Raw genomic sequence first — 27,576 nt, forward strand, 5'->3', positions numbered from 1 at the left:
TGCTCACACTGACTTCTTTGTTTCTGAACACTCTAACAAGGTCTTGTTTGGCAGACTTGCCTCATGCAATTTATTGTTTCATTTCTTGACTGTTGCTTCCATGAGTGATGACAATGGATACAAGTAAAATGAAGTCTTTTGACAACTTCAATCTTTTTCCATTTAATATAATGCTATTTATTGGCCAAGTGTTGAGGATTTTTGTTTTCTTTACATCGAAATGCAATCCATACTGAAGCCTGTGGTCTTTGATCTTCATCAGTAAGTTATTGTACATCCTCTTCACTTTTAGCAAGCATGGTTTTATTATTTGCATATTGCATGTTGTTAATGAGTCTTCCACCAATCCTGATGCTGTGTTCCTCTTCATATAATCCAGTTTCTGCGATTATATGCTCAGAATACAGATTGAATAAGTATTGTGAGATAATATAACCCTGGCACACAACTTTCCCAATTTTATACCATTCAGTGTCCCCTTGTTCTTTATGAAGGATTGCCTCTTGGTTTATGTACAGGTTTCTCATGAGGATAATTAAGTGTTCCAGAATACTCATTCTCCTCAATGTTATCCATGGCTCATTACGATCCACCCTGAATCTATAAAAATCATCTGTGGCTACTGTTAAAATGTAGATTCTGATTCAATATACCTCAGATGGAAACTCAAATTCTCTATAGGGGGGTCCAACCAGAATGAACTGCTTTAAAGACCTGCCAAATTCTCAGTGGAATACAAACATTGTGTATTGTGTTCTAGCACTCTGTTTGCAATGTGTCAGCTCACTTATGATTATATGCTTTCTTTTAATAGTACTTAATTTGCACATATCTTGCATCTTTGTGCAAAAAAAAAATCAAGCAAGACACACCACACAATGAATCCGAGTCATCCACCTCTGACATCTCTACATTTCCTGATAAGTTTGTAACTGTTTCTCCCCTGGAAACTCCTGATGGTTCTGTCATCAGGCCCTAGTTTCCATTATTCAGCAGTGTCAGTCCTTTTATACAGTCCTCTTTCAAGCTACCTTCAGCTGCTCCTCTGAAGGCAGACCTGTTCTGCTCTGTAAAGATTACAGTCTAGAAAGCCCTATGGTATGGGGCACTTCTATGTTACATGGGGCTGCTTTGAGTCCCAAACACCTTGATAGCACTCAAAAACAGCAATATGTTACTATACATTTGTTAGAAATTTTACAAATCCTTAAAAATGTGCTAATATTTTCATGAATGAAAATATCTGAAGATAGCTATTATTTCTTTTAGGAATTATAGTGGAAATATTCCCAAGCTTTGCTGCATATTAGCGTTATCTGGAAAGGTTTATGGAACCCTGGTGGCACAGTGGTTAAGTGTCTGACTGCTAATCAAAAGTTTGGCAGTTTGAACCTACCAGCTGCTCTGGGGTGGGGGAGATATGGCACTTATTTGTACGGAGATTCCTGCCTTGCAAAACCTATGGGCCAGTTCTGTTCTGTTCTGTTCTATAAGGTCTTTATAACTCAGAATTCACCTAAAGTCAATGAATTCTTCCCAGATCTGCTTCTCCAAGTCTGTTCTTTTAAGTGAGCTTTTTTGTATTTTTCCCCCTCAATATAAGGAATTTCAGGAATGCATTTATGTTATAGTAGAAATGATTGTTTTGGTTTTCAAAATAAAAATAATGTAAACAGTACGTAAGAAATAAAAGTACAAGTATTTTAACAATACGCCTTCTCCTTTATAAACCAAAACAGCGAGCCTCCTGACAGAATGGTTTTCCAGACCTTCATGGTATTGTATGTTGTTGTTGTTAAGTACCGTGGAGTTGGTTCCGATTCATAGTGGCCCTGTCCAGGGTTTCCGAGGCTGTAAATCTTTATTTGCAGAAAGCCTCATCTTTTGCCCACAGAACGGCTGGTAATTTCAAACTGCCGACCTTGAGGTGAGCAGCCCAATTCTTATACACCAGTGTAAATCTAGCTTGTGTGTTCTGTGGCCTCACCATTGGCTACTGAGGAATATGAATCATGCTTAAAGTATTAACGATTGTCTCCATTGTTTTATTAAGAAGCAGTCAGCTGTGGCTTTTCCTGAATCGTTCTACCCTTATTATCCTTTTGCTAAATTAAGTGTTGTCCAGTCAGTTCCAACTCAGAGTAAGCCAATGTAGCATTTCTGAGACTTTAAATATTTGCAGGTGCAGAAAGCCTCATCTTTCTTCCGCAGTGTGGCTGATGGGCTGGAAATGCCAACTTAAGTTTGTTGGCAAAACCCACAGTGCCACACCAGGACTCTCACTTTTAGGAGACAGCGTAGTGGTTACTGCTAGTCTCACGGTCAGCAGTTCGAAACTACCAGCGGTTCCATGGGAGAAAGATGAGGCATTCTGCTCCTGTAAAGATTTACAACCTCGGAAACCCTGTTACAGGGTCGCTATGAGTCGGAATCGACTCCACGGCACATCATAACAACAACAACAACATCCTAAAAGTGACCCCATAGAATAAGCACGGGACTGGTGTGGCGCTGTGGGTTAATGCACCAGACTGCAAAGCCGTTTGAACTACAAGGTCAGTGGTTCAAGCTTACTAGTCACTCCTTGGAAACTCTACACAGGGTCGCTATGGGTCAGAACCGACTCGATGGCACTTAACAACAACAACAACATGAACCACAAGTTGGCAGTTCTAACCCATCAGCTACTCTGTGGAAGACACATAGTATGGCGCTGTGGGTTAATGCACCAGACTGCAAGGCCGTTTGAACTGCAAGGTCCGCAGTTTAGGCTCACCAATCGCTCCTTGGAAACCCTATTTAGGGTTGCTATGGGTTGGAACCGACTCGATGGCACTTAACAACAAACTTTCTAAATTACTCCCATGGTTACAAGGCTAATTTAGATATATACTTATAAGTACTTTATGTATTTGTATGTAACTCATTTGTAAAGTAGTAAGTTTCTTTACTCATAGGATTTCTCTATATCTGTGATCCTTAAGGACTACAGAAAATGTAACAAGTTTTAAGACTTGTAATAAATTTTCAAAGCAAAAGAAATTTTGTGATGCACTGTACACATGGCACAGCTGTTATGTATCTGACATTGATTTCATGAACGATACACGAGGTCATAGACATAGTATAATGCATTTATGATTAGTTCCATAAGTTACTATAGAATGTTAAATCATAAGCACACCCTAAGGGATGAGATTTCATGCATTATTCACTTTAAAAGGTGGCACAATTTTATTTTCTAAAATCTCTTCAATAATACTTGTTGTTGTTGTTATGTGCCATGGAGTCGGTTCCGACTCATAACAACACTGTACAGGGTTTCCGAGGCTGTAATTCTTTATGGGAGCAGAAAGCCCCATTTTTCTCCCGCAGAACAGCTGGTAGTTTTGAACTGCTAACCGTGAGACTAGCAGCCCAATTCATAACCACGACGCTACTTACACCTCATAATAATGAGGCTTAGAAGAGTAGAAGTGACTTTTGCAATGGAACATAATTCGGTAGCAGAGTCAAGATTAGAATCCAGTCTGGTGCACGTTTATAACAAATTTATTTTTATTGGCGGTGCGGACCTGCCTTTTATTTACTCATTTCACCCTGAAGACCGAGAGACTTCCAGGTTTCCTAGAAGTTCGAGCAGTTCTTTTCTAAGGGACGCTCACATACCTGCTTGGATTGAGTTTGTTAAAGTAAATGATGATGTCTCCGTTGGAGCTCTTAGAGATAAATGCAGAATATGCGAACATGCTTTTTCTTCAGGCTCCAGCATGCACAGCTTTGTTTTGTCTAGTGTCATTTAGCTTTTCTTTTATTTCATTTTCTGCCCATGCTGCAGAATTCGGCCATGGAGCCCAGTTTCCCGTACCCACATTTCTTACAAGGGCACCAATTTTATATCTTCTTCACTTTTACTCGAAACACCTTATTCCGTATTCTCCCTACTTCCCGGTCTTTTCCAATATTTTTTCTAGTAAAGTCTACTACATCGCCTTTTAGGCATTGTTCTCTCAGTTTAGGAAAGTCACTCTCCCACTTTCTCCCTCTTACCCCACCTACTGGCAGCTTCTTCCCTTTTTCCGCCTCTAGTTCGTTTTTTGTCTCCCACGACTTCCGGGATCGCAGCCCGGAAGAATCACCGAAACGCACTGCACACGCGCACTAGTTCTCCACTGCTCTAGAGCTCTGGTTCTTTTGGTGTTGCCCTGTTCTCCTGGCCTCCGCGGCTGTGGCAATTCTCGCGATATTTGCTGTTGTATTTGGGCGCCGGTTGGTGGCGGGTCCTTTTGGCTCCTCTTGTTACTGGCGCTGCCGCGTTGCCCGGTTTTTCCGGGCCAAACATCATGACGTCCGCTTTGGAGAACTACATCAACCGTATCCTCGGGAGGGCCGGCTTGGCGAGGCCCTTGTCACCACGGCAGCGGCGCCGCGGCTGGAGAAGCCGGGGGTCGGGATCCGTGGTTGTTTGGGGCGCGAGTGAGGGGGTAAGGACCCGCGGCCGGGGTTCTAGCCGCCGATCCTGTCGCAGGCCCAAGGTGTATTTTAATTTTGTCCTAAAATAAAGTAAACCCAATTTAATTATCTCGGACTTTTCCGTCTCTATCGCTTTACGCTGCTGATTCATTCTTACTATTTATTCCTTCAGGACCCTTGTGAGAATAAGATACACAGCTGGCATCGAGGGGACAATGGCCTTGTAAATTCTATGTACTTGTTTTATTCATAAGCATGCTCATTGTTGGGGTAGCAAAAGTTTACACTATCCACAAATTGAGTTTACTGGTTGAAGTCTCAACTTCTATGTTGATAGAATTAAAACCATGCTTGCTTTTTCAATGGATTGTCACAAGAAGCCCAAACTCTTAAATAATCCGATGTGTATGTTACCGCTTTAAAGAAGTATATACACTGGGAACGAAAGTTAAATACTGAAACCTTTTAATAATGTAAGTAAGCACAGTGGTCTCTTGTGACAATGATTATAAGTGTCCTTTTTATTCCAGAAAACGGGTCCTGGAATATTGCCTTAACATGCTTGAAATCAAATCGACACTGGTTGATTTAGCAAGCATTCAAGTTTTATTCTAGAAATGAATAAATATGCCTAAGAAAGTGAGAAATGTCTTGAATAAAGTCAAATTCTCCTAGTAAAAAAAAAGTACCAAGTACCCTGGCTGTTTTGAGATGAGTATACTCATCACAAAGAGAAAGCTATTGTCTCCTTTTTGTTTTCACTTGTGTAGTTATCTCCAAGATATAACTGAAGAAGTTTGAAACTTTTAAGTGCTTATGTTGTGAACTTAGTAACCGTTTTGAATAGTTGTTTATTAATTTTGTCACTTTAGTTATTCAAACCATTCTCTTACCAGATTCCAAGTTTTCACCTTGTATTCCCTAAGAAATGCTTTCCTTAATTCAATTACCAGGAACTGTAGCTGTTATTACTTCTGATGGAAGAATGATTGTGGTAAGTATTGAGCCTTCTCATTCTTTGTCTTTGAAGCTGTTGATAGTAAAATAATTGTACACACCACCACAGTAGACTGGCATGGCAATTTCCTTAAGATTTAACTCTTTGCCCTGCTCTCTTTAATAAACATCCACTGATTCAGTTTAATCTGCACTCAATGCTTTATTAATAAGCACTGAATGCAGGTTACCTACTAGGCTTCTGCTAGCATCTTGTGTGAATAGGTTCTTCCCATCATGGAGGATCTAATCTGCGGGTGTCTTTTTCTGTCTTAGTCTTGTGTATCTTCCTTTTCCATTTTTTCTTTCTTTCCCATTCAGAGTTTGGACAGCTGCCACATGAATCATATAGTTTGTGTTTAATTTTTAGAAAGAAACTACTCTTTTATGATTTAGATACTATATATATAGCATAATGAACATTTATGGTTTTTATTTTTATGTGGTTTATGATTTTTCTCAGGTTACATGACCTCTTTTCTCTAAGACAATATATGATGATTGACAAATAATTTATTTGATCTTATTTATCCTTTTATTACAATGTTGTTATTATTAGGTGCCATGGAGTTGATGTTTAACTCATAGTGGCCCTATGTGACAGAAGATCTGCCCCATAGGGTTTACTCTTTATGGAATCTTTACGAAAGCAAGTCGGCAGGTCTTTTTCCCAAAGAGCTAGATGGGATAGAACTACTTCTGGCCTCCCAGTTAGCAGTTAAGAGCTAAGCTATTGCAGCACCAAGTTTCCCTTTGGCTATGATACAAAAAACAACAACAAACCTAAGCTGGTGCTGCCTAGTGGATTCCAACTCACAGTGACCCTTTAGGACAGAATCCGACTGCTCCAGGACTGTCATCGTCACGGAAGCCTACTGCCACACTTTTCTTCCTTGGAATGAATAAGAGGTTTGAACCACTGATCTTTCAGTTAGCCAGCTAATAACGCTTACCAGGGCTCCATCTTTTAATTCCAGAAAAATCTGAATTCTCTCTCTGACTCGATCTTGGAAAACCTTTCTTAGTTACTAGTTTAACTCATATAACAAAGGATTTCACTTTCTTATGGTTTATACTTGGTTTTAAAATTTGATGTGAGGAATTTAATCCCATGAATTTTGGCTACTAAATCATTTTATCTCCATTTTTAATTTATAATGCGTTTGCTTTCAGAAAGATTGTAAGGCTTCTAATCTTTCTCAAAGGAGCCATGTGGTACAGTGTTTAAACACTTGGCTGCTAACTAAACTGTCGGTGGTTCAAACCCACCAACCACTCCAATAGAAAAATGTGGCAGTCTTCTGTAAAGGTTGTTGTTATGTGACCTCAAGTCGGTTCCTACAAATAGCAACCCTGTATAGGGTTTCTGAGGAGTAGCTGGTAGGTTTAAATCACCAGCCTTGCAGTTAGCAGTTCAGTACTTATCCTAGAGCGCCACACCAGAATCCCAGTCTCAGAAATCCACTTGGAAATAAGATCTAATTTATATGTTTATATATACTTTCTCCTAAAATTTCACTTATTTTAATATGTATCATTTGTAACTCAACAGCTCTACGTATTAGTCATACATTGTGTGGTGCTGGGTTTTCTCTCCTTTCTTACCAAGAGTGTGTTTTGTGCCCTGAGGTGCTGGTGGTTATTACAAAATGTATTTTAAATGAATGCTTTACTGGATTTGCCTGACAAGTACAACGGTTGTCGAGTTAAGATTTATTTGAATTTTATGCATTCAAATAAGTGAGAATATTTCTCTTGGATATTTTCTTCCCAGGGAACTCTGAAAGGTTTTGACCAGACCATTAATTTGATTTTGGATGAAAGTCATGAACGAGTTTTCAGCTCTTCACAGGGAGTTGAACAAGTGGTATTAGGATTATATATTGTAAGAGGTGACAACGTGTAAGTAAAATATACCCTGAAAGTTCTGCTGCAGCTATATATACCTTACTACATTATTGGAAAGATTATAAGTAAAAATGATTGCCTTGTAACATGAAGATGTTTTCTGAAAATAACAGTTTTTCATCCATACATAGTTAAAAGGATCATATATTCACTAGTATTATGAATGTGATTTTTCTTATATTGTATTTCTTTAAAGTAAGACATATCTATTTCATGTTATATTCTTCAAGAGTCAACCAAAGTCATGTATAAAGTACATTTTTTTATCTACTGAGCTTAATCTATATTTCTAATAGCTAAGTGACCTGGATAGAGTCCAGAATACTTCATTACAGAGACTTCTTAGAATGTTCTTCTAAAATACCCCTAATTTCAGAAGAACATAAATATACCTTCAGTTCTTTAATTAATGGTAAGTACATATATATTCCACCAGAGTTTAGTACTTAGCATTTATTAAGGAACTGAAGACTTTATACTGAGTTTTGTTCTTATATGTTCAGTTTACTGCCATAGGAAATTATTCATCTTTTATTTTAAGAAATTCTCCCAGTTTAGTTGAAAGTTTTGGAAGAATGGTACTGTTTCCATTTGAATAGTAAGATTTTTAAAAGGTGAATTTTACTTTGGAGATGACATTGTTCTAACACTTGATTTTTAATTTTTTCCTTCATAAATGATTATAGTGCAGTCATTGGAGAAATTGATGAAGAGACAGATTCTGCACTTGATTTGGGGAATATTCGAGCGGAACCTCTAAACTCCGTAGCACACTGAGGAAAAATTATGTACCCTGGACATCTGTAAATCTTTGTACAGAAACTGATTATTCTGAGGAAGATGTGCAGAATTTTTATGAATGTGTAATTGTGGATTTTGATTCATGGATTCATTATAATATGCTATGTAAATTAAAATATTTACTACATTTTATTGAAACAGATTTCTTTCTTTTTTTGTCTTAAGTCATAGGTTTGGCAGTGACTGTTCTTAAGTTCCCTGGAGTTAGTTTTGACTCGTGGTGACCCTAAGGATAACAGAGCGCAACAGTTCCCTATCCTGCGCCATCCTTCCAATGATTACACTTGAGCTGTTGTTGTTACACAGTGCTGCTGCCACTTGTTGGTCTTTCTCTTTCACTGACCCTCCGCTTTACCAACCATGGTGTCCTTCTCCAGGAACTGGTCCTTCCTGATAACTTATCTGAAATTTGAGAGACAAAGCCTCACCATCCTGGCTTTAAGGAACATTTGGGCTGTACTTCTTCTAACACAGATTTGTTTGTTCTTATGGCAGTTCATGACATGTTTAATATACTCCAACACCTAAACATAAATGCATCAATTCTTCTGTGGTCTTCCTTATTCATTGTCCATCTTTCACATACATATGTTCTTGTTGTTAGGTACCATCGAGTTGGTACTTATGCACAGCAGAACGAAACACTGCCCGATCCTGATCCAACCTCACTTACGGTTGGCTATGCTTGAGTCCATCGATGCTGCCACTTGGCCAATCCATCTCATTGGGGGTCCTCCTCTTTTTTCTTTGGTCCTCTACCTTACCAAACATGATATCCTTCTCCAGTGACTGGTCCTTCCTGACAATATGTCCGAAGTATGAGAGACAAAGTTTGGCCATCTTGGCCTTCAAGGAACACTCTGGCTATACTTGTTCCAAAATGGATCTATTGGCTCTTTTGGCAGCCCATGGCACTTTCAATATTCTCCTCCAACACCCAAAGCATCAATTCTACAGTCTTCCTTATTCACTGTCCAGCTTTCACATGCATATGAGGTTATTGAAAATACCATAGCTTGGGTCATTCGCACCTTAGTCCTCAAGCTGACATCTTTGCTCCTCAACATTTTAAAAAGGTCTTGGGCAGCAGATTTGCCTAATTAATATGTCGTTTGATTTCTTGACTGTTGCTTCCATGAGTGCTGATAGTTGATCCAAGAAGAATGAACTCCTTGACAACTTCAATCTTTTCTCCATTGAGAAGATTGTTTATTAGTCCACGGGTGAGGATTTTTGTTTTCTTTATATTGAGATGTAATCCGTAGGGAAGGCTGTGCTCTTTGATCTTCATCAGTAAATGTTTTAGTCCTCTTCACTTTCAGCAAGCAAGGTTGTATCATCTGCATATCGCAGGTTGTTAATGAGTCTTCCTCCTATCCTGATACCACATTTTTCTTCGCAGAATCCAGCTTCAAGGATTATTTGCTCAGCATAGAGATTGAATAAGTATGGTGAAAGAATACAACCTTGTCACACACCTTTTTTAATTTTAAACCATTCAGTATTCCCATGTTCAGTTTGAACAATTGCTTCTTGGTCCAGGTACAGATTCCTCATGAGCACAATTAACTGTTCCGGAATACTCATACTTTGCAATGTTGTCCACAGTTTTTTATGATCTACACAGTTGAAAGACTACGTAGTCAATAAAATACAGAATATCTTTCTGATATTCCCTGCTAGCCAAAATCCATCGTACTTCAGCAATGATATCTCATTCCACGGCCTCTTCTGAATCTGGCTTGAACCTCTGGAAGGTCTCTGTCAATGTATGATTATTGTAGCCGTGTCTGTATCACCTTCAGCAAAACTTTACTCGCATGGGATATCAAAGAGATTGATGATTTCTGCATTCTGTTGGGTCACCTTTCTTTGGAATGGGCACAAATATGGATCTCCAATCGGTCAGCCAGATAGTTGTCTTCCAAATTTCTTGGCAGAGATGAGTGAGTGCCTCCTGTGCCGCCTCACTTTCTTGAAAGATTTCAACGTTTATTCCATCAATTCCTGGTTCCTTGTTCTTTGCCAATTCCTTCAATGCACCTTGGACTTCCTCCTTCAGTATCATTGACTCTTGATCGTATGCTACCTCTGGAAATGGTTGAACATGAACCATTTCCTTTTGGTACAGTGACTGTATTCTTTCCATCTTCTCTTGATGCTTTTTGCATCATTCAATAATTTGCTCAGTGAATCTTTCAACGATGAAAGTCGAGGCTTGAATTTTTTCTTCACTTCCCCCAGCTTGAGAAATGCTGAGCGTGTTCTTCCTTTTTGGTTATCTGATTCCAGATCTTTACACATTTTGTTGTAATATTTGATTTTATCCTCTTGAGCTGATCTTTGAGATTTTCTGTTCATCTCTTGTACCACCTCAGTTTTTCCATTTGCTTTAGCATCTCTATGGGGGAGAGCATGCATATGCTATGAGGCTACTGTCCTCAATCTGATAACCTTGTTGTTAAGTGCCGTCGAGTCGGTTCCGACCCATAGCGACCCTGAACAGGGTTTCCGAGGCTGTAAATCTTTACGGGAGCAGAATGCCTCATCTTTCTCCCACGGTGCAGCTGGTAGTTTTGAACTGTTGACCTTGTGGTTTGCAGCCCGATTCGTAACCACTACGCTACCAGAGCTCTGTAATCTGATAGTTTAGCTCTTTTTAAACAATTAAAAAAGATTTGTGTAACATATTTGCTTAATGCAATATGTCATTTGATTTCTTGACTTCTGCTCACATGAGCTGATTGCAGATCCAAACAAAATGAACTGTTTGACAGCTTCCATCTTTTCTCCGTTTGTCATGATACTATTACTGGTCCAGTGGTGAGGATTTTTGTTCTCTTTACAATGAGGTACAATCCATACTGAAGGCTATGGTCTTTGACCTTCAGTAAGTTTTTAACTCCTCTGCTTTCAGCAAGCAAGGTTTGTATCATCTGTATGTTGCAGGTTGTTAATGAGTCTTCCTCCAATCCTGAGAAAGGATACAACCCTGGCGGTACATCTTTACTGATTCTAAATCACTCAGTATCCCTTTGTTCTGTTCTAATGACTGCCTTTGGGTCTATGTACAGGTTCCTCCTGAGCATAATTTAGTGTTATCCATACTTGTCATGATTCACATAGCCTAGACGTAGTCAATAAAGTACAAGTAAACAACTTACTGGCGTTCTCTTCTTTTAGCTAAGATCCATCTGACATCAGCAATGATACTCCTCATTTTAAATCCTCTTCTGAATCCAGCTTAAATTTCAGACAGTTCCCTGACATATACTATTGCAACTGTTGTTGAGAAATTTTCAGTAAAATTGTATTTACTTGTGATACTAATGATATTAGATGATTTCCACATTCCATTGCATCACCACTCTGGAATCAAGCATGTATTTTTAAACAGATGAGTGAGAGCCTCCAGTGGTTTATCAGTTTGTTAATAGATTTTGATTGTTGTTGTTAGGTGCCATCGAGTCGGTACCGATTCATAGCTACCCTATGCACAACAGAATGAAACACTGCCCGGTCCTGGGCCAACCTCACAATTGTTGCCATGCTTGAGCCCATCAATGCTACCATATTGCCAATCGCTGGGGGTCTTCCTCTTTTTCTCTGATCCTCCACTTTGCCAAACATGATTTTGATTAGTATTCCGTCAATTCCTGGAGTCTAGTTTTTCACTTATGCCGTCAGTGTAGCTTGGACTTCCTTTAGCACCTCGGGTTCTTGATCATGCTACTTCTTGGAAATGGTTGAACATTGAGCAATTCTTTTTGGTACAGTGAATCTGTATACCTCCCATCTCTTTTTGATGTGTTCTACATCATTCAATATTTTGTGCATAGAGTCCTTCAATATTTCAACCTGAGGCTTTAGTTTTTCTTAGTCTCTTAAAGCTTTCGAAATGCTGAGCATGTTCTTATTTCTAACTCTAGGAGGTATTTGAACATTCATTATAGTACTTGACATGGTATTTTCAGAAATTTCTGTTCAGCTCTTTTGCTTCATATCGTCCATTCACTTTAGCATCTACACTGAAGATCAAATTTCAGAGTCTCTGCTTACATCCATTTAGTCTTTTTTGTCTTCTTAATGACCTTTCGTTTTCTTGAATGACGTTTCTGAGGTTATCCCACAACTCTTTTGGTCTTTGGTCATTGGTGTCTAATGCATAGAATTTATTCTTGAGATGGTCTCTGAAATTCAGGTGGGCTAACTTCAAGGTCATATTTTGGCTCTCGTCAATTTGTTTTAATTTTCTTCAGCTTCAGCCTGAGCTTGCATATGAGCATTGATGGTCTGTTCCATAGTTTGCACCTCGTCTTGTTTTGGAGGATGATGATAAAATTTCCACTGTATTTCCCTCAGATGTAGTCGATTTGATTACTGTATATCCCATCTACATTTCATATGCTACCATTTCAAGAGGTAGCATATATATGATCAAGGGCCAATGTTACTAAAGGAAAAAGTCCAAGGTGCATTAAAGGCATTGGCAAAAAACGACACTGAATTGATGGAATACAAATTGAAATGTTTCAACAAATGATTTTTGCTGTTGTTAGGTGCCATCGAGTCAGTAGCTCCTCATAGCGACCGTATACACAGTAGAATGAAACACTGCCGGTCTTGCACAAGCTTACAATCTTTGCTACTGCCACTGAACCCATTGCTGCTACCACTGTGTCAGTCCATCAAAGTAGGACCTTCTCTTCTTCTCCCACCCTCCACTTTACCAAACATGATTTCTTTCTCTGGGGACTGGTCCCTGCTGAAAATATGTCTAAAGAATGAACGATTCTGGTTTCCAAGGAGCATTCTGGCTATACTTCTTCCAATAAAGGTCTCTGTTCTTTTGGCAGTCTATGGTATTTTTAATATTCTCCAACACCATAACTCAAATGTACCAATTCTTCTATGGTCTACCTTATTCACTGTCCAACTTTTACATGTATATGATATTGAAAATACCAGGACTTGAGTCAGGCACACCTAAGTCCTCAAAATGGTGTCTTTGCTCCTAAAAACATTAAAGAGGTCTTGGGCAGAAGATTTGCCTAATGCAATATGCCGTTTGATTTCTTAACTGTTGCTTCCATGAATGTTGAAGGTTGATCCATGCAAAATGAAATCTTCGTCAACTTCAATCTTTTCCTCCCTGATATAGATGTTGCTTGGTCCCATGGTGAAGATTTTTATTTTCTTTACTTTGAGGTGATTAAAGATCAAAGTCTTTGATCTTCATCGGTAAATATTTTAAGTCCTCTTCACTTTCAGCAAGCAAGGTTTCGAGTCTTCCTTCAATCCTGATGCCATGTTTTTCTTCGTATAATCTAGCTTCCTTGAATTATTTACTCAGCATTGTTGTTATGTGCCGTGGAGTTGGTTCTGACTCATAGTGACCCTGTACAGGGTTTCCGAGGCTTTAAATATTTACGGGAGCAGAATGCCTCGTCTTTCTCCCACAGAACAGCTGGTAGTTTCGAATTGCTGACCTTGCAGTTCGCAGCCTGATTCATAACCACTACGCTACCAGTGCTCCAGACTGAATAAGTATGATGAAAGAATACAACCCTGGCACACACCTTTCCTAATTTTAAACCATTCGGTGTCCCCTTTTTCTGTTCTAAGAACTGTCTCTTGGTCTATGTACATTTTCCTCATGAGCAAAATTAAGTGTTCCATAATACTCATTTTCTGCAGTGTTGTCCATAGCTAGTCATGTCCACACAATCGAAAGCCTTGTGTAGTCAACAAAGCACAGGTAATCGTCTTTCTGACATTCACTGCTTTCAGTCAAGATCCAGCTGATCTCAGCAATGATATCTCTAATGCCACGTCCTCTTCTGAATTCAGCTTGAACCTCTGGAAATTCTCCTATGGTTGCAGCAATTTTTGTATTATCTTTAGCAAAATTTTATTTGCATGCAACATTAATGATATTTTCCAATGATTTCCATATTCCTTGGGTCATCTCTCTTTGGGATGAGCGCAAATATGGATCTCTTTTAGTCAGTTGGTCAGGAAGCTGTCTTCCATATTTTTTGGCATTTGTGTGAGTGCCTCCAGTGCTGCATCAGTTTGTTGAAAGATTTTAACTTGTATTGTATCAACGTCCCTTGGAATTCTTCCTTCAGTACTATCAGCTCTTGATTATCTGCTGCCTCTTGAAATGGTTGAACATTGACCATTTCTTTTTGGTACAGTGACTCTGTATTCCTTCCATCTTCTTTTGATGCTTTCTGCATCATTGAATATTTTGCCCATAGAGTCCTTCAGAATTTCAAGTCAAGGTTTGATTTTTTTCTTTGATTTCTTCAACTTCAGTGATGCTTAGCATGTTCTTCCCTTTTGGTTTTCTAACTCCAGGTCTTTGCACATTTCATTATAATATTTGACTTTATCTTCTAGAGCTGTCCTTTGAAGTTTTCTAACTATTTGCTTTAGCTTCTCTATACTGGAGAGCAAGTTTCAGAGTCTCTTTTGATATCATTTTGATCTTTTGCTTCTTTCTTGTTTTCTTAATGACCGTTTGCTTTCTTCCTGTATGTTGTTCTTGATACCATACCACAACTCTTCTGGTCTGCAGTGTTTAGTATCTAATACATCAAATCTGTGCTTCAGATTATTTCTAAATTCAGGTGGGATATGTTCAAGATCATATTTTGGCTCTTGTGGACTTGTTTCAATTTTCTTCAGCTTCAGCCTGAACTTACATATGAAAATTTGATGGTCTGTTCCACAGTCTGCCCCTGACCTTGTTTTGGTTGATGATATGGAGCTTTTCAATCATCTGTTTCCATAGATGTAGTCTTGGATTTCTGTGTATTCCATCTGATGAGGTCCATGTGTATATTCATGTTTTATGCTGTTTGAAAAAGCTATTTGCAATGAAGAAGTCATTGGTCTTGCAAAATTCTATCATGCAATCTCCAGCATCATTTCTATCACCTAGGCCTTATTTCCCAATGACTGATCCTTCCTGTTTGTTTCCAACCTTTGCATTCCAATTGCCAGTAATTATCAATACGGAAACTGAATTATCTGAAGAAAAACATGGCATCAGGATTGGAAAAAGTACAGCCAGAATGCTCCTTGGAAACCAGGATGGCCAGACTTCATCTCTCATACTTCGGGCATATTATCAGCAAGAACAAGTACCTGGGAAAGGATATCATGTTTGGTAAAGTGGAGGATCAGAGAAAAAGAAGGAAGACCACAACAAAATGGATTGGCATGGCTGCAGCAGCAATGAGCTAAAATATAGCAACAATTGTGAGGTTGGTACAGGACTGTGTAATGTTTCAGTGGCAGCAGCAATCGCCAGACTTTTGTCTCTCATACACTGGACATATTATCAGGAAGGAACAGTCACTGGAGAAGGATATCATGTGAGGTAAAGTAGAGGGTCAGTGAAAAAGAAGAAGCCCCCCAAAGAGATGGATTGGCACAGTAACAGGAGCAATGGGCTTTAATGTAGCAACGACTCAGGTTGGTGCAGAATCAGGCAGTGTGTCTTTCTGTTGTGCGTAGGGATGCTATGAGTTGTACTAACTCAGTGGTACCTAAAAACAACAACATATTCCATCTGGTGAGTTTCATCTATGCAGTCATCTTTTATGGTTGTTTTTTTAAAGTTATTTGCAATGAGTAAGTCATTGATCATACAAAATTTTATCATGACCTCCAGCATCATTTCTATCACCAAGATTATATATCCATCTACTGATCCTCCTCCTTTGTTTCCAACACTTGTATTCCAATTAGCTATCAATACATCTTGATTGCATGTTTGTTCAATTTCAGACTGAATAAGTAGGTAAAAATTTTCAATTTCATTATCACTGGCTTTAGTGGCTGGTGCATAAATTTGAATAAAAGTTGTGCTAACTTTTCTTTCTTGTAGGTGTTTGGCAGTTCCATTTCTTTTCAATTTGTCATTTCCAGCATAGTAAGCTGTATGACTGTCTGACTCAAAATGGCCAATGCCAGTCTATATCAGCTCACTAATACTTGGAACATCATTATTTATGCATTCCATTTCATTTTTGAAAACTTCTAAATATCCTAGATTCATACTTTGTACATTACATGTTTTGATTAATAGATGTTTGTTTCTCTTCATTTTGAGTTGTACCCCTTCAACAAATGAAGGTCCCCAAAGCTTTTCTACATTCCTGGGATCAAAGTCATTTCTACTTTGAGGAGGAAGCTCTTCCCCCGTTATATTTTGAGTGCCTTCCAACCTGAGAGGCTTATCTTTAGGCATTACATCTGACACTGTCCCGCTGCTGTGGATAAGGTTTTTTCTGAATAAAGATTCAGAAATAGTCAGCATCTGCTTCCTAATTTGTCTTAGTCTGGAAGCTTTGCTGAACCTGTCTACCATGGGCGACTCTGCTGGATAGTAATAATCTGAGAAGATGGATTATGCGGAAAAATGTGGTATCAGGATTGGAGGAAGACCCATTCGCAACCTGTGATATGGAGATGATACAACCTTTGCCTAAAGCAAAGAGAACTTAAAACACTTACTGATAAAGATCAAAGACCACAGACCACAATCTTCAGTATGGGCTGTTTGTTCATTGTAAGACAACAACAATCACCACTGGACCAATAAATAACATCCATATAAATGCAGAAAAGATTGAAGTTGTCAAAGACTTCATTTTGTTTGGATTCACTATTAACACTCATGGAAGGGAAGCAGCAGTCAAGAAATTAAATGACCTATTGCTTTAGATAAATCTGCTGCACTAGACCTCTTTAAAGAGCTCAAGAACAAAGAAATCCCTTTGAGGACTAAGGTGTGCCTGTCCCAAAACACAGTGTTTTCAGTAGCCTCATATGCATGTGAAACTTGGATAGTGAATAAGGAAGACCATAAAAAAATGGATGCACTTGAGTTATATTGTCAGAGAAGAATATTAAAAGTAACAAGGACTGCCAGAAGAACAAACAAATCTATGTTGGAAGAAGTACAACCAGAATGCTCCCTAGAAGCCAGGATGGTGAGACTTCGTCTCTCATACTTTGGATACATTATCAGTACAGACCAGTGCTTGAGTAAGGACATCATGCTTGGTAAAGTCAGTGAAAAAGAGGAAAAGCCCAAATGAAATGGATTGAGACAGTGGTAGCAGCAATGCACTCAGGTATAACAATGATTGTGAGACTAGCAGAGACCCGGGCAGTGTTTCTTTCTGCTATGCATAGGGTCACTATGAGTTGGAATTGACTCAAAGACACCCAACAACAGCTTAACCACTATAGCACCAGAGCTCCCTAAACAACTGTTGTTGTTAAGTGCTGTTCAGTCTGTATTGACTCATAGAGACTCTCGATTTGGTTTCCAAGGAACCGCTGGTGGGTTTAAACCACTGACCTTGCAATTAACAATCCAGTACTTATCCTACAGTGCCACAGCCGTATACATATATAACTGGATAGATTTTGCTGTGTTTCAATAAAGCTTTATTTACAAAAACAGGTGGCTGGCTGGATTTGTTATCAGGCTAAAGTTGGCTGGGCCCTGGCCAACAACAAGTTCAACAAGAATAGATGATGGCTATTTATATAAATTCTGGAAAGGTTTCTAGATCCTTTTAGAGAATTGAAAGTGGATTTCATGATTTTTTTAATATTTAAAAATTATTTAGAGATGATGCTATGTATGAACACTATGAGTGGGTACCAACTTGATGACACCTAGCAACAGTGGTCACGATTTGATATTTGTAGCTTCAGGATTTATAATCAATTAGTGATGTTTTAACTGGTGCAATAGTGGGTAAAACAAACAGGGACAGTAAACTAAATGTTCTATTTTATTAAATATTGTTGTTGGTAAGTGTCGCTGAGTTGGTTCCAACTTACAGTGACCCTGTACAGGGTTTCTGAGGAGCAACTGGTGGATTTGAACCACTTTCTTGCTGTTCAAACTGACATTGCAGTCTAGTGCTTATCCTACAATGCCACACCAGGACTCCATTTTTTTTTTAATGTTTTATTGTGAGTTATATGATAGTTTATATGGGAGAACATTAGCTTTACACTCATCCTATCATATATTGTTTCTTTGCCATGGTTACAATCCCCTCCATGCATCATCAACCAACCAAAGGGTATCTCTACAAGCCTGTCTCCCAGTCGTCAGCACACAGCCCCTCTTCCTCTCTGGGTCTAAAGTCCCCAGGCGCTCCATCTCTCCATGTCATCATCTCTGCCTCCATCTCTGCTGTCACTGTTTCTCTAGGTAGGGTCCTGCACTCTGCTCTTCTCCCTTGATGGTTCCAGGGACCTCTGCTCCTGGACTTCAAAGTCAACCACTCCCCTCCTTTTGCTACAAAACATCTACCTTTACATCAGGACTCCATTTTAATAAATAGTTGTGTTTTATTATAAATTAGCAAATTAATTGCTAAAGTCAAAACGACTAAAGATCATTCATTTGTTAATTAAATTGGATTCTGACAGTACAAATGGTGAATCAGGTAGTTTCTCAACTAACTTGACCTACTAAGGCAAATTACACATAGACCTATAAACATAGCTCATAGTCCTTCTCCCTCACAAAAGTGAGTTTCTATTATGATGTGTCTTCTTCTTGATATAGTCTTTTGTTGTTCTTGTATGCTGTTGAGTCAGTTCCAACTCATAGCAATAGCGACTTTCTATAGGGTTTCTGAGAGTGGTTGGTGAATTTGAACTGCTAATCATGCAGTTACCAATTCAGTATTTACTCTGCAGTGACAAATCAGGGCTCTAGTATCTTCTAAACACTTATAAAATGTGTTTTCTTGATTGATGTAAGAGAAAGCATTCCCAAAGTAAGCCTTATCTCTGACATCCTTATTTTAGTAACGGTTTATGGAATAAGTAAATCGTAGTATAATCGATGGTATAGGAAAACCACCCCCTCTCTCCACCCTGGAGCACACATCGCAGGCTTGTTATATTCACTGTAGTTGAAATTTGGCTTCTTTTTTTCATGAGCACTGTAAAGGAACCACTATTATGAGTGGTTATGCGATTAATATGCAGTTTGAAGAGTTTTATATTCTTTAATGAGACTCTCATTCTATAATCAGTTCCTTATTTATGAAGAGGCTCAAATAAAATTTTACCAGTAATTAATTGTGTGTTTTATGACTCAGGCACTATTTAAACACAGTTAATGAATCAAAGAAACAAATGTTCCTTGGCAAAACATTTTGTTAAAGTTTTTTGAAAGGGAAAATTAACTGCAAAGTATCTGACTTGATTTTTTTTTTTCTTTTTAACTGAAATGATACTAGTTGACATATTTCAAAATATTATTATTAGGTTAAAGGACCTTAATAAATTAAATTACCTCCCATGCTGGTAATTTTGGCTTAAATATTTAATATCTTAATCCAAAAGTACAGGGTATCAAGATAAACTTCTCTTAATATTTACCTTATTCAAAACATGCTTTTTAAAATAATTCTATACTTCTAAATTAATAATATAAGATGTTTGATAAAAGTAACTTCTAACTGGTATTTCATGCAAATAGAGAATAGCCAAGTCAAAGAGCAAAGCAAATGTACCATTTTAATATTTATATAAGTGCTAATAAATATCTAAATATGTCAAAGAATATTTTTCTCTGAGCTATAGCCCAAAAGAGGGTGCTGTGAATGAGAAAGTAAATATTCCCTTAATACTAGAACACGAATTTGCTTGTCTAATACTCAGAGTTATAAATTACTGCTTCCCTGACAATATGGAATGTGCTGGGCCTGGTGCTGTAGGATAAGCACTAAGCTGCTTACCACAAAGTTGGTGTTTCAAATCCTATACAGAAAAACCTATATGGGCTTGCTATTAGTTGAACTGACTCAAAGGTACTTCACAACAACAATACCCTTCAAAATTGTTGTGTTGTTAGGTGCCATCAAGCCAGATCCAACCCATAGCAACCCTATGTACAACCGAACGAAATACCACACATACTCACAATTGCTGCTACATTTGAGCTGCTGCCACTGTGCCAATCCATGTTTTTGAGGTCTCACTCTTTTTCCCAGATGCTCCACTGTACCAGGTATGATGTAATTCTCTAGGAACTGGTTCCTCCCAACACTATGTCTGAAGTATGATAGAACTAAGTCTGGCCATCTTTATTTTCTAAGGAGCATTCTGGTTGTACTTCTAACACAGATTTGTTTGTTCTTCTGGAAATGCATGTTTCTTTCAATATTATTCTCCCATAGCACAACTCAAACTCATCAGTACTTCTATAGTCTTCTTTATTCGTTGTTCAAATTTCACATGCATATGAGGCTATTGAAAATACCCATGGTGTGAGTTAGGTGCAATTTAGTCCTCAAACTGACACTTTGCTCTTGAACACTTTGAAGAGGCCTTGTACAGCAGATGTGTCTAATGCAATACATTGTTTCATTTCTTGACTGCTGCTTACATGAGTGTTGATAGTGGTTCCAAGCAAAATGAAGTCTTCGACAACTACAATCTTCTCCACTTATCATGATGTTATTTATTAGGTCAGTGATGAGATTTTTTTTTTTCACCTTGAGGTGCAACCCATATCGAAGGATGTGGTCTTTGATCTTCATACATTTTAACCTTAAGTACTTTAAGTTCTCTTTGCCCTTACAAGCAAGGTTGTATCACCTGCATTTCACAGGTTGTGAATGATTCTTCCTCCAGTCTGGTTGTCACGATCTTCATGTAATCCAGTTTCTTGGATTATTTGCTCAACATACAGATTGAGTAAGTATGATGAAGAAATACAACTCTGGAGCACACCTTTGATTTTTAAACTGTTCAATGTCCCTTTGTTCTGTTTGAACAACTGCCTCATGGTCTGTGTACAGGTTCCTCATGAGTACAATTAAGTGTTCCAGAATACTCATTATCTACAATGTTGTTCAGCTTGTCCTGATCCACACAGTCTAGGCTTTGGATAGTCATTAAAACACAGGTAAACATATTTTTGGTATTCTCTGCATTCAGCCAAGGTCCATCTGACGTCAGTAATATCTCTTGTTCCACGTCCTTGTCTGAATCTAGCTTGAACCTCTGGCGTTATCTGTCAGTGTACTGTTGCAGCCATTTTGAATTTTCTTTAGCAAAAAACACTTGCAAATCATACTAATAATATCATCTGATGGTTTCTGCATTTTGTTGGGTCACCTCTCTTAGGAATGGACACAGATATAGATCTCTTCCAATCAGTTGGCCAGGTAGCTGTCTTTCAAATTTCTTGGCAGAGATAAGTGAGTGCCTCCAGTACTGCTTAAGTCTGTTCAAAGATTTCCATTTGCATTCCATCAATTCCCAGAGCTTGTTCTTTGCTGGTGCCTTCAGTACTATTGGCTCTTCCTTCAGTACTACTGGCTTTTGATCATATCTTTCAGTATTTAATAGTCTAGAAGACCCCCACTTGTCTGTCTGATGACAGTGTTTCACTGCTATTCATAAGGTTTTCAATGGCTAATAATTCAGAAGTAGTGTGTCTCTCCTTCTTCCAAGTCTATCTTACTCTGGAAGCTCTTCTGAAACCTGTCCACCATGGATAAACCTGCCGGCATTCAAAATACTAGTGGTATAACTTCCATCATTACAGCAACATGCAAGCCATCACAGTGGGACAAATTGACAGGAGAGTGGTGGTCTTTCAACATTAACATTTACTAAATGCATATTATGTGCCAGGTATGAAACTAAGTGGTTGTAGCAACAGTGAGGTAGTTAGGTCTGTGTGAATATTGAGTTAGTGGTTATGAATAGGGGTGCTAATCTCAAGGTTAGCAGTTCGAAATTACCAGTTGTTTCACAGGAGAAAGAAGAGGCGTTCTGCTCCAGTAAAGATTTACAGGCTCGGAAACCCTGTACAGGGTCGCTATGAGTCAGAACCAACTCCATGGCACATAACCACCACTACCACCAATATTGATTCGACTTGGTTTTATAAAGGATCATAATGGTGAGTTGGTAGGCTCTAATCTGACTCATTAACAACCTGCGATATGCAGATGATACAACTTTGCTTGCTGAAAGTGAAGAGGATTTAAAGCATTTACTGATGAAGATCAAAGAGCACAGTCTTAGGTATGGATTACATCTCAATGTCAAGAAAACAAAAATTCTTACCACTGGACCAATAAACAACATTCTTATCAATGGAGAAAAGATTGAAGTTATCAAGGATTTCATTCTTCTTGGATCAACTATCAACACCCACAGAAGCAGCAGTCAAGAGGTCAAACGACGTATTGCATTAGGCAAATCTGCTGCACAAGACCTTTTTAAAGTGTTGAAGAGCAAAGATGTCAGCTTGAGGACTAAGGTGGGCCTGACCCAAGCCATGGTGTTTTCAATAACCTCATATGCATGCAAAAGATGGACAGTAAATAAGGAAGACGGCAGAAGAATTGATGCCTTTGAGTTATGGTGTTGGAGGAGAATACTGAAAGTGCCATGGGCTGCCAAAAGAACCAATAGATACGTTTTGGAAGAAATGCAGCCAGCGTGCTCCTTAGAGGCCAAGATGACCAAACTTCGTCTCTCATACTTTGGACATATTGTCAGGAGGGAGCAGTCACTGGAGAAGGATATCATGTTTGGTAAGGTGGAGGGTCACAGGAAAAGAGGAAGACCCCAACGAGAGGGATTGGCCAAGTGGCAGCATCGATGGACTCAAGTGTGGCAACAGTAGTGAGGTTGACCCAGGATCAGGCAGTGTTTCATTCTGCTGTGCATAAAGTCGCTATGGGTTGGTATGGACTCGATGGCACCTAACAACAACAATCTGACCAGATCTACTGAAGTATTTATTTGAAAACAAATATTTCAATTAGGCTTCTGAAAAATACGTGGGAAGTGAGATTTTCAGATTCTATTTTGAGTTGACAGGCAGTACTGTATAGGAGTATGAAGATTTACCCTGAGCTGGATGCTTATGGATGTGGCATCAAGGCTTTCTTCCAAGTCATGCCAGGTTTAAAATGCCATCTTTTCATTTAATAGTCCAGTGCTTAATGGTTTGTGCCACTCAGGGACTCCTTTTGTAATCTAAACAAAGTGCTTTGTGGGTGATTTTCATTGTTATTATCTAAAGAAATAAGTTATTTTAGGACTTTACTGTCATTATAAGGAACACTGGTAGCGTAGTGGATTAAGATTAAGTTAACACTGGACTGTTAACTGCAAAGTCAGCAGTTTGAATCTACCAGTCATTCTTCCAGAGAAAGATGTGACCTTCTGCTCCTATAAAGATTTATCACCTCAGAAACCCTATACAGAGTCGCTATGAGTCAGAACTGACTATATGACACACAACAACTACCATCACTCTCATGGTTAGTTCAGTTGATTGAGAATCTGGAAAAAGGAAGACTATCTTAATACCAAAATGAGAAAACCCTGGAACTTTCTGTTGGCCTTGATGGATCGCTAATACAGTCTCATGATCTTGAAGTTCTCAGACGACGCGAGTGGTTTACATTCATGAACTAAACTAAACATTGGTGGTTTGATCCACATTATGATGAACTGCTTTCATAAAGACTGTTGTTGTTGTTAAGTGCTGTTGAGTCAGCTCCAACTCGTCGTAGTCATCCTATATAAGTTGGTGGATTTGAACCCTCAACATTCTGGGTTAGCAGTCTAGTGCTTATCATAAGGGGTCATAGCGATTACAAAAACAAAACAAAAACCCTATGGAGTAGTTTTACTCTGTAACACATAGGGGCACCATAAATTGACTGGACAGTACACGTTTTTCTTTTTTGTTGTTTTAAATTATTAAGACAGAGATAATAGCTTCTGTCTTCCTGGATTGTAATCAATGAAGTTAGACAATGTTTCTAAAACACTTGTTATGCATTCTAGAAAACAGTAAAAATATTATTCAAAGTATTCAGAGATCCATGTGGGAAAGTTACATACACGTTACTTCTGATTTTCATGCTTACATTGGTAAACACAACTTTATTAGAGACTGAAATATATTGATTATGAGAAATGCAGATTATGTAGACAGTATATTCTTATATAAGAAGTTTATACCATATTTAACAAAAATACTGATTGAAAATACAAGATTAAACAAAAATGCAAGATTAAATTTGTAAAATTTAACACTTTGAAGAGGCCTTATGCAGCAGATGTGAAAATACAAGATTGTATGTGCAATGTGAAAATACAGATGTAAAAATACAAGATTAACAAAAATACAAGATTAAATTTGTTTCTGTGGCAGCCATTTTATACTCTTGACTCAAGGAGTTTGAAAGCTCAACTCTTTTACACATAATAAATAAACTGGGGTCTCTCAATTCTGAACTTGTATTGCATTTTTCATCCCTCATTTTATAAATTTATTTTTATTTCTTTTAAATGTCATTTTGATAATTTTGTGCTGGTTTTTCTCACTGGACCTCTTATTCTCCATTTTTAAAAATTTGATAAAATTGCTTTTTGTTTGCATGTAAGTCTGAAAGAAGGGTTGACAAGACAAGGCCATATCCACCCAGATTCATACTGATTTAGTAAGTAGCACAGTGCCCTTATTCAACCAGCTACAAACTCATCTAAGGCTAGCTATTTAAGCCTTATTCTTCATCTTGTTTACAGGGTCATTTATGTGAAATTTTGTCAAATACTATGAAGGGATCTTTACTTTTTTTTCCAGTTGTTGTTGTTATGTGCCGTGGAGTCAGAACTATTATTTGGGCTAATTGGCATTTGTGACTTGATGCTGCCTCCTAGTGATCACTGCTTCCTTAAAAAAAAAAAAGATTTTGGATTTTGCCAAGGCAATATTTGTCAAACCATAGCAGGCTGTTGCATATACCAGGCAACAATATTAACAAACCTTTGTCATCCTGAAATTGTGTCTATCTATTTGGCATCTTCAACAAATCTCTTTGGCTTAAATTCACTGTCCAAGATCATGAGGGATTACTTCAGGTTCTTTTAGTATTCTAGGATCTGGTTTATGGGCTTTGGATTTGCTGAAAGAAACTAGACACATTTTTAAATGGATACAATTTATACCAACTATTATTTTCCTTTTTTTTTCAGTTTTAAGATTCCTAAGTACACAGGGAGTCCTAATGTGGCACTGTGGGATAAAAACTGGACTGCTAATCACAAGATTTGTGGTTCAAACCCACCAGCCACTCCTTAGAAGCCTACATAGAATTGCTATGAGTTGGAACCAATTGGCCAGTTTTTCTCAGCAGTAGATTGCCGTGTCCTTCTTCCCAGTCTGTTTTAGTCTGGAAGCTCTGCTGAAACCTGTCTCCATACGTGCCCCTACTGAGATTTGAAATACTGGTAGTATAGTTTCCAGCATCATAGTAACATGCAGTCAGTCCACAACACTCTGATAAACTGACTGTCAAGTGGTGGCACAAAGATTTATTGTGTTGTTGTTAAATGTCATCAAATTGGTTTCGACCCAAAGTGGCCCTATATAAGGTTTCCAAGGAGTAGCTGGTGAGTTTGAACTGCCAAGCTTGTGGTTCAAACTGACTTTGCAGTTGAGTGCTTATCCTACAGCACCATGCTAGGACTCCCATCTGAGACATTCCTATATCTTACAGGATTGCATTTCAGGATTAATCTTGAAATGTTCTTTTTAAGGATGGATGATATGCTGTTCCTCTTTAATTTGTGTTTTTCAGCACAGTAGACTATATGATTGTCTATGTCAAAATGGCCAACATGAGTCCTTCCTAGGCATTAGTGAACTGAAATGGACTTGAATTGGCCATTTTGAATTAGACAGTCAGATGGTCTACTATGCTGGAAAAGATCAACTGAAAAGGAATAGCATCTCATCCATCCTGAAAAAGAACATTTCAAGATTAATCCTAAAACACAACCCTGTAACTGATAGGATAATCTCTATACACCTACAAAGAAGGCCAAATATTATGACTACTATTCATATTTACACACCAATCACTAATGCTAGAGATGAAGAATTAAAGACTTTTAATCTTAGCACTCTCACACAGATCAAATGTGCAATCAAGTCATGTTGATAATTACTGGTGATTAGAATGTAAAAGCTGGAAATGTTACAGGAGATCGAATGATAGATTTTGTAAGACCAACAATGTATTCATTGGAATATATATATATATTTCCAATGAATGTTCAGAAACATAAACAGCAACTATATACATGGAATTCAAAGAATGGAGCATACAGAAATTTAATCAACCACATCTATGGAAAGTGAGGATGAAGAAACTCAATCTCATCAGCCAAAACAAAGCCAGGGACCAACTGTGAAACCATCAATTATTCTTCTGCAAGTCCAAGTTAAAGATAAAGAAAGCTAAAACAAGTCCATAAGAGACAAAGAATGATCTTGAGTATTTCTCACTTGAATTAGAGACCATCTCAAGAATAGATCTGATACACTGAGTACTAATGATAGTTAACCAGTGGAGTTGTAGGTTGGCATCAAGGACATCATACATGAAGAAAGCAAAAGCTCATTAGAAAGAAAGAAAAGACCAAAATGTATGTAAGAAGGAACTCTCATACTTACTCTTTAATGTAGAGAAGCTAATGAGAGAGGAAGAAATGATAAAATAAGAGCAGAAGACAAAGCATTATAATGAAATGTGCAGAGAACTAGAGTTAGAAAACCAAAAGGAAAGTACATGCTCAACATTTCTCAAGCTGAAAGAACTAAAGAAAAAAAAAAAAAAATTAAGCCTCAAGTTGCAATATTAAAGGATTCTATGGCAAAAAAGTTGAGCAACTCAAGAAACATCAAAGGAAGATGAAAAGATTATATTGAGTTGCTGCACCAAAAAGAATTGGTTGACATTTAAACATTTCAAGTGGTAGTGCATTATGCAGAATCAATGATACCGAAGGAAGATGTCCAATCTGCACTGAAGGTAAAAAATAAAACTCCAGTAATTGACAGAACACTAACTGAGATGTTTCAACAAATGAATTCAACACTGGAGCACTCACTTATCTATGCTAAGAAATTTGGAAGACAACTACTTGACCAACCAACTGGAAGTGATCCATAGAAATTGAGCCAAAAAAATACAGAAATTATTGAGAATATTAACATTATATGCAATAACATTTTTGCTGAAGGTAATTTAAAAATGGCTATATCAACAGGGAACTGTCAGGAATTCAAATCCGATTCAGAAGACGATGTGGAAAAAGAGATATCATTGCTGATGTCAGATGGATTTTGGCTGAAAGCAGAAAATGCCAAAAAGATGTTTACCTGGGTTTTGTTGACTATATAAAGGCATTTGTCTATTGAACAGGAAAAGGTAAAAATCATTCACTGCCCTCTCGCACCCAGGAAGCAAGTTGAATGCTAATCAGGTGACCAAATGGGACCAATCCCCCCAGTTT

The 27,576-nt window shown here is 38.1% G+C and overlaps 1 protein-coding gene across 1 annotated transcript; it reads left to right on the forward strand.

Annotated features, from left to right (window-relative positions):
• The first annotated feature begins 4,271 nt into the window (after window positions 1-4,271).
• LSM8 (LSM8 homolog, U6 small nuclear RNA associated (S. cerevisiae)) lies at window positions 4,272-8,316 on the forward strand. The gene is made up of 4 exons (XM_006859317.1): window positions 4,272-4,374; window positions 5,427-5,467; window positions 7,244-7,371; window positions 8,064-8,316. The coding sequence occupies exons 1-4, from the start codon at window positions 4,344-4,346 to the stop codon at window positions 8,152-8,154; spliced, it is 291 nt and encodes a 96-aa protein (XP_006859379.1). The 5' UTR covers window positions 4,272-4,343; the 3' UTR covers window positions 8,155-8,316.
• Window positions 8,317-27,576: the final 19,260 nt, after the last annotated feature.

Source organism: Chrysochloris asiatica, unplaced genomic scaffold (genome assembly GCF_000296735.1).
Source record: "Chrysochloris asiatica unplaced genomic scaffold, ChrAsi1.0 scaffold00032, whole genome shotgun sequence".
NCBI classification, from domain to species: domain Eukaryota; kingdom Metazoa; phylum Chordata; class Mammalia; order Afrosoricida; family Chrysochloridae; genus Chrysochloris; species Chrysochloris asiatica.